The sequence below is a fragment of the Salvia miltiorrhiza genome, chromosome 4, assembly GCF_028751815.1.
Source record: "Salvia miltiorrhiza cultivar Shanhuang (shh) chromosome 4, IMPLAD_Smil_shh, whole genome shotgun sequence".
In the NCBI taxonomy this organism is placed as follows: domain Eukaryota; kingdom Viridiplantae; phylum Streptophyta; class Magnoliopsida; order Lamiales; family Lamiaceae; genus Salvia; species Salvia miltiorrhiza.
In genome coordinates this window covers 14005641-14013874 of record NC_080390.1, presented here as the reverse complement: position 1 = coordinate 14013874, position 8234 = coordinate 14005641, and the positions used below count along the sequence as shown (strand labels likewise).

General features: G+C 36.9%; 1 protein-coding gene across 2 annotated transcripts; it reads right to left on the bottom strand.

Moving 5' to 3' along the window:
• Positions 1-2128: 2128 nt before the first annotated feature.
• Positions 2129-6951, bottom strand: LOC131019743 (protein DETOXIFICATION 53-like). 2 transcript variants are annotated; one of them, XM_057948328.1, is made up of 4 exons: positions 6816-6951; positions 6470-6648; positions 3181-3900; positions 2129-3044 (listed from the first exon to the last, which is right to left on the bottom strand). In XM_057948328.1, exons 2-4 carry the CDS (start codon positions 6641-6643, stop codon positions 2364-2366), a joined length of 1575 nt encoding a protein of 524 aa, XP_057804311.1. In that variant the 5' UTR covers positions 6644-6648; positions 6816-6951; the 3' UTR covers positions 2129-2363. The 2 variants fall into 2 exon arrangements, with proteins under 2 accessions (XP_057804311.1, XP_057804312.1); XM_057948329.1 differs by having other exon boundaries at positions 6470-6645.
• Positions 6952-8234: the final 1283 nt, after the last annotated feature.

Below are 8234 nucleotides of genomic sequence, written 5' to 3'. Positions count from 1 at the left end.
CGTCAACCCTGTTTGGTCAAAACTGATTTCAGTAAAACAAGCGTCTTTGTTTGCATGCAAAGTTTCGTTTTGATCTATGACTGAGATCCCTCTGATTGAGGATTGTGAAAAATAGCCCATAGGTGTAATCCCCCCCCCCATACACCTATTCGAGACCCTCAGGACCTAACAAGTACTCTTTTTTCCTTCTTAAGGCTTTTTCCACTGGGTTTTCCTTAATGAGGTTTTAATGAGGCTCGACCCTTATTCAGCTTTCTCTGTGCTTTCAAGGGTGGTTAGGTTTTTCTTTTCGTTTTTTATATAATCACATTTTAATAATATAACTTACTTGTGAGTATCATTTTATCTAGAATTTGTGAAACTATAATTAAGATATGGAAATTGATTAAAAATTTAGAAAAAAATAAGACTGAATGAAAATTGAAGAAAATGAAAATAGAGTGATTATACGGCGCCACGTAGGATAGGATTTATTTTGCTATTATATACTCCCCCCGTCCCACAAATCTTGACACGCATTCCTTTTTGGGTCGTCCCACGAATCTACGACGAAAATTAGTGAAAATTAAATAATTATATATATAATTAAAATGAGAAAGAGTGATAGAGAGAGAGAGAGAGAGGGAGAGAGAGAGAGAAATACCTGGGCACGGGCAGCGGGGCGGCTGGTCGGCGGCAGCGGCGGGTGGCGACCGGAGAAGCAGCAGCGCGGGGTCTGGGGGGAAGGAGGATAAATGCGGCGCAAACTGGAAAGAATAGATGCGTGGGTGCCCTAATATTTAAGATTTACCAATGGCAATTGTCGTAGCTAATTAGCGACGGTAAAATGCCATCGGTATAGGGTTAAAATTAAATGGCTAATGTGAATAATATAATTACCGACGGCGTCGCCTTCGCCAACTAGGGGCGGTGATTTTGCCGTCGGTAATTGGCCGGTGACTGAGAAAAGGTGGGTCGCCTGAAATGTCGTCGCTGTGCCATCGGTAGTTACCGACGGCTGCACCGCCGTCACTAATTTCGGTCGCTAAATCACGTGTTTTTTGTAGTGCATATTGTAGCTCCATTCGATCAGACGATTCCTCGAATCCTTTAACAGTTGATTGAGTGCTTTCTGAACTTTAGATCTAACGCAGCTTCAAGTGTTGATCCTCGTGGGTTCGATTCCGGCGGACGACGCCAATTGTAGAACTTAATGAATCAAAATACAAGAACGAACAACACTCAATCGTTTACATGGTTTAGCCACGAATGGCCTATATCCACAGAGAAATAGGTGAACACTTTTACTATCAAGAATGAAGAAATACAGAGACAGAGCTTCGAGCTCCAATTAGAGTGGCCGTGCTTAACTCCTCTCCAAATCTTACCACTCAACTTGATAGCTAAAGTAAATCTTGAAGTTGAAAAATACATGCATCAAACTAGAGAATACAACAGTAATTAGCTATTATATTGAGATGTAGATCGCTGTAAAATCCCACGCAAAATCGGTGCTTGAGCTGAGTCTGTTAGTTGAATAACTAACTCTTAAGACTGCCTTGCACATAAGTCCTTCAGCTTTATGAATATTGCAGATGAGCCCCTAAGCTTATAAAGCATAATACTGCAAATTTATTATATTTTAAAATAATTTTAAGATAAATAATTATAGGGTTCACTTATGCAATTATGATTTATAATTATTTTTTTTGTATTTATTTGACTTAATAACGAATTATTTGGATTAATTAGTTTAAAGCTATGGTATATAGTTTTTTTTTTTAATTTCAAATTTTAGTGATAAATATTAATTAGAATTCATTATATAATATTTATTATTTTTATAACAAATTTCAAAATAGAGAAATTAAAAGTGGGATATGGTGAACACAATAAATTATAGGACATCGGATCTCATTAGCTGTCTAACAATTAATATATATTGTTAAATCCCTATTAGTTTTTTTTTTTTTTTTTGAAGGAAAATCCCTATTAGTTAGACTGGAGCTTTTTATCTAACTTTAAGTTGCACAAAACATAACAACATCAGTGAATTATTTATTTTTAGCTATAAACATTAAATTATATAAGTATTTTTACTACTTAACCTTATTTTTAAAGTTGAAAGTATAATATACTGAGATAAGGATTATAGAAATAAAATGTAACTAAATAGAAACTTCTGGCCCTCTAAGCAATTATGAATAATCAATGAACCATATCAACTTATTAAGTTACTTATTTATCCTATCTCTCTTTTCTCCCACCTTTCACATTTAAGATAAAAATAAATCCCAAAAAAAGGTGAAACATTTACACTCAATGATAGTCTATGTAGTATCAATTTCTTTTTTGTTTTAAGGTCAGTGAAGAATTTATGTATCTCACGCGCCGCCGTCAACCAAGTTAGCTCCGGCGGAATCCTCCTTGTCCCCGACGGCCGCCATGGTGAGCTCCTCCGCCCTCTTGGTCTCGTGCTTCCAATCCGTCCGCGACACGTTGTAGAGCATCATGGCCATGCAGGCGGCCTGCGCGGCCACTAGCCCCATCCACAGCCCTTGAAACCCCTTCTTCAACTTGAACGCCATCACGGCGGAGCACGGCAGCCCCACCAGGTAGAACGCCGCGATGTTGATCCACACTCCGACCTTGGGCCTCGCCGACCCCGTCAGCGCGCCGCACGCCGCTGTCTGCGGCGCGTTTCCCAGCTCTGCCAGTCCCAGGATCGGCAGCACCGACGCGATCATGTCCAGCACCTGCGGCTCCGTCGTGTACAGCCTCCCCCACCGCGACCGCAGCGCCACGCTCAGCCCGAACGCCGTCACCCCGTACCCCGCCGCCATCATGATCCCGATCATCGCCGCCAGCTGCGCCCTCGCCGGCTGCGCCGCCCCCAGCTCGTGCCCCACCCGCTGCGATATGCTCAGGCTTAATGAAAACGGAAACACGTACACCGTCCCCGTCGTCTGGATCAGAATCCCCATCGCCGCCACGCAAGATTCCGGATTCTCCAACAAACCACTTAGAAACAGTATAATCTCGTACCACCACCACTCCAGACACACCTGCCACACAACAACCAATCACAACTCAGTTGGTAAGACACTTCTCCTCAAACTATTTTTTCTTTTTTTTTAATTCGGCAGAAATGGCTAGAATTTCAAACTAAACTCAAAAAAAGAAAAAAGAAAAGAAAAAGACCTGGCAGACGCTAGGCAAGGCGAGGCCGAGCAAAGGCCGCCAGCCGTGGAAGAGGGAGTCGAGGGAGGCCCCCGTCCACGGCTTGATGGCGGCCTTGGAGAAGAAGAGATAAATCCAGAGGCCGAGATTCATATTGACGGAGTAAATGACGGAGGCCAAGGCAATCCCCTTGACCCTGAGATTGAGATAGGTGACCAGAAAATAGGTGACCGGCAAGTGCATGATGGAGACACACGTGGCGACGAGGGTGTTTGGGGAATTCAAGCCTTGGGTTCGGAGAAAGGTTCGGAGGGGGACGAGGTTGGCATGGGTGAAGAGCTCAGGGAGGGAGAAGAGGAGGTAGTTCTTGGCGATCTTGGTGATGGTGTGATCCTGGCCGAGGCGGTGGAAGACGGTGTCCACGTTCAGCCAGAGCACGGCCATGGGGATGGTCACCACCAGGAGGAGGACGACGGTCTTGAGGTAGGTTTGGGTGAGAACCGGCCAGCGCCGGGCACCGTAGGCTTGGCAGCAGATGGGGTCCATGCCCGTGCACAGCCCCTTCATCACGGAGAACCCCGTCACGTTCGCGAACCCCACGGCCAGGGAGCCGCCGGCGAGCTCCGCCTTCTCCATGTGGCCCAGGAAGAGCATGGAGATTATGGTCTTCGAGAAGTAGAGGAGTGTGGTCAGTGCCACGGGGCATGCGATCTTACCCAATGACAACAGCTCTTCCACTACCTGCACACCGATAAAATTAAATTAACTTGGACGTTAGTCTTTTTTGTTGTAAATTTATTAGTATAAAAAAAAATTATAATAAATCATAGTTTATTTTTGAAAAATTATTATTATCCAAAAAAAAAAAACACACAAATAGTATAGAAATCTCCGACCTATTAATTGGAGAAGAAACGTCTTATCAACAGATTGTGCTTCGTCAGTGGATCATAATTAATAGTTATTACTAAAAATTCAAATTGGAAAGAAATATGCGTGCCCTAGTTTTGGATTAATTAATCTTAATAATCAATTATTAATTTCTAAATTGAAAAATAAATATAAAAATGTTTATAAAATTTAATTGAATTAGTGAATCCTAGTTAATTATATCAAAATATAAAAAATTAAAATTGAAGAAAAAATATATTAAAATCAAGAAAAATTGAAAATAAGACACCGGAGTGACAAGAAGTTGGGACAAATGATCTCATACTAAAAAAATGAGGGATAAGAATGTTCGAAAAAAATTATACATGAAAATAGTAAAAAAGGAGAGGAAATATATTTTTCATGATCAATTGAAAATTTTGTTGGCCTTGTCTAAATTTGCATGTAAAAGTGTGTTTGAATTGAGGAAAGTGCCATGTCATCATGATGGGCGCCCCATGTGAGTTGCTAATTACACTCACGTGCCTAAAAGGCGGACGAGATTATACCACATGAACACAATTAATTATGTTAATTTAATTTCCAGCTAATCTAACTATCATCAACTACTTTAGTTTTTATTTGCCTGTATTTCTCCCCATCTTCATATTTTGCTTCCTACCTTTTCCCTTGTCTTCTTCCAATGTAGTGATAGTAATTAAAACTGCGGTTTGCTAATTAGTGTTTTATATATACATGCTGTAATCAGGATCATGCATCTCCAATGTTTATATATATTAGTAGGGGTAAGCAAAACCGGACCAAAACCCACGGATCGGACCGAATCGATCGATATTTTCGATCCGGGTCGGTTTTGGTCCATGTATTGGTCCGGTCCGATCCTATTTTCTTGGACCGAAAATATTTCGGTTCGGGAAGGCCAAAACCGACGAAAACCGGACCGAACCGAATATATATATATATATATATATATATTAAATATTTTTATTAATATTTTTATTAATTTCTAATATTTTGAAAATAGTCGGTTTGGACCGAACCGGACCGAGAACCGATGGCGATTTCGGTCCGGTTTCGGTTCGGTCCTAGGACTTCAGTTGGTCCGATTCGATCCAGAAAATATTGAAAATTCGGTCCTCAATTTTATCGGTTCAGTCCGGACCGACTGCCTCAATGTTTTTAGTAGAAATGGGAATTAATTACTAAAGTAATATGATCATTAATTAAAATCAAAAAGAATTTAAATGCATGACTAAAAACTGTTAATTAAAACTACACTAATTAGGATTATTCTAGGAATATTCCTATTGGTGGAGAATTCAGATTGGATGATTGGGTATGGATTTTATAATTTAATTTGGTACTAAATTGACGCATAACATATAAAAAGAAAAATTAGGGACTCTTTTTCTAAAAGATTTTTTTTTTCTTTTAACGTTACAATTTACACACCCACACTCACGAAAACCACCTAAATGAGTAAAATATCTAAATTATTGGTTGGAGCTAATTAAACTGCAATACCCATTGATTGGAGACAAAATTAGGGACTTTAATAAATAATTAAGCTCTTGAAAGTAATAAAATATTCTTAAAATAAGAGGTGGAATAAAAAGTTTGTGTGTGTATATATATATCAACTGCATAATTAACTGCTTCACATTAACATTTTACTTCACGAATTTAAACTTTACATTAGTGAATGCGACAAGATTTGATTTAGTTTAATTTCACAAAGAAACACCAATTATTAGACCCATAACTTTCTGTCCCGCTCAAATTTTAAGATGAAGAATAGTACATATAAAAATATGTATGTGCGTCAAAAGGGTAGACTGTTTTATTTTTGTATTGTTATTTTATTATAAATCTATTCATCAATTTTGGGCATAGATAGGTCATAAAAGAATGTTTACAACACATTATATTAGCGCATGCTTCAACTAGGGTACAATGTAGTTGCATTAATTAAAAAAAGGAACAAGAAATACCATATTAATATAATCGAGTATATATTATTTTCATAATTTCACGTTTCGTTTCATCAGTACACGTCACTGCATACGATAACGATGAAATTTAACCTCGTAACGTATACAGGTAAAGCGGATTACGAGATAAAGTTAGAGAATAAGTGAAATCGACTTTCGTGTAATCCGTGAATGAGATATTAAACGTGAAATGACGTCAAACTTCTCGCCCACTGACACACATCGGGAAATAAAGTATGTATCAATCCCTTTGAATTGAACTAAAAATGGTTAAATTTTGAAGCTAGGTTAACAAAATGTATTTAAGAATTCATGCAGCTCGGAAACACACATAAATTCAACTAAATAAGCAAACTTTATAAAGAATATATATATATATATATATATATATATATATATATATATATATATAATTAAAAAAGAATTACCTCGTTTAAAGGCACTCGTTGAAAAAAACAGCAAAACGATCTATGTCTATCTTCTGCAGCCGTCATTGCATCATGGCTGATTTCGTCGAATTTGATGTCGCCGCCGCCGTCATCGCCGCCGCCGCCATTAAAGTCGGGAAGCTCGAGTTCTCGAGATTCACTCATTTTGCACATGACTGCTGCGGAAAGAGAGAAATAAAGGAACAAAAAAAAAATTAGGGAGCGATGGAACGACTGGAATACTTAAGACAGAGGATAACACAAACTATCATTAAATTAAAACATTGCATATGCTACAAATAGAATCAGTTTTCATAAAATAAGGTTTTAATCAACTAGACCAAACCTTAATTTCAGCAAAATTTGTGTCCTATTTCAGTACATATCAGTCTGCTTGGAAGACCAGAAAAAGAATGAAGAACGCAGTGAGACATTACAAGTGACATATTCTTACTTGTGCACACGCATATTTATAGAGAGGGAGAGAGAGAGAGAGATGGTACAAACCAAATTAATGGAGTATAATTTCTTTTTTCTTTTCCGCTTTTTCATCAACACAAAGTTTTCCTTGAATTCCAGATGGGATAGTGATTTCTTTAAACGTTTTCTCTTTTCGAATTTGCTGTTTATATGCATGATTCAGCGCAGCCTTTCTTTATAATTTATTTATTAGAATATTGACGTTAAAAATTAAAATACACCAATTTTTTATCGCTTTTTGGTTCTGCATGCCAACTTTCAATTTGTTACAAATACACGAATTTAATGATTATCGTAATTTTATTGCGGTTATGCTTTTTGTAAAAATTAAAATTAGCTCATGAAAAATTTAATTGGAGCAGTGCCACGTCGAAGTTAGTTTTATGCCACCGGACTGCCATGTTGACTTTATTTCGAATAAAATGTCTAAATCGTAATAAAATTACAATAATTATAATTAAGCCCAAATCGATCAAATTAAATTTGTATATATTAACATTAATAACACTTATTTATTTATTTTATTCATTTTTTCTTTTGGGGTTTTCGTATATCCATCAAATCGCAGCTATATATATATTTTCTCCATTTCGTAATCTGCATTACTAAACGAAGAAGTAATTAATTATGCATGGAATGAGATATAGTACTATATATGTATATAAGAAAAAAAGCATATACTTGGTAATCAGAAAAATGAAAACAAATCTATATATGTCTCTTTGATTAATGCTGTCAGAAAATTAATCGAGTCTTAGTCATGAATTTTTGATCACCCACCAAAATTTGTAATAAATTCAACTAAGTGATTATATATAGTTGCGTAGCATTCCATAGCTCGTATTTATTTCACTTGACATATTTGAAAAAAGGTGTATTATTTTCTTGCGGAATACAAGAATCAGATTCGATTTTTTATCTCTCTGCAAAAGTTGAGCGTTCAAACACGAAGTCATGAAAATTAATAATCAACACCAATTAGGATCAGGATAATCTCATCAACGTCTATTAAATCGAGTCTGATTTTTTATTTTTTTTTAATTATTGATTTATTACACGAACACATTTAGGGTTAAGGCATAATTACGAATTTTATTCGTTACATAAAATAATTGATTTTTTATTCTTGAACTCACACGGTTGCATTTAAAACTAGATAAATTAAGAAATTTTATTGTATAATTAATTGTAGCTAGGTGCCTAGCAATTGTAGAAGGTATAGTTGTGCCTTTCTCCTTTTAAGTTTTCTCTCAAAAGCGTGATCTAAAACCAGACAAAAATATAG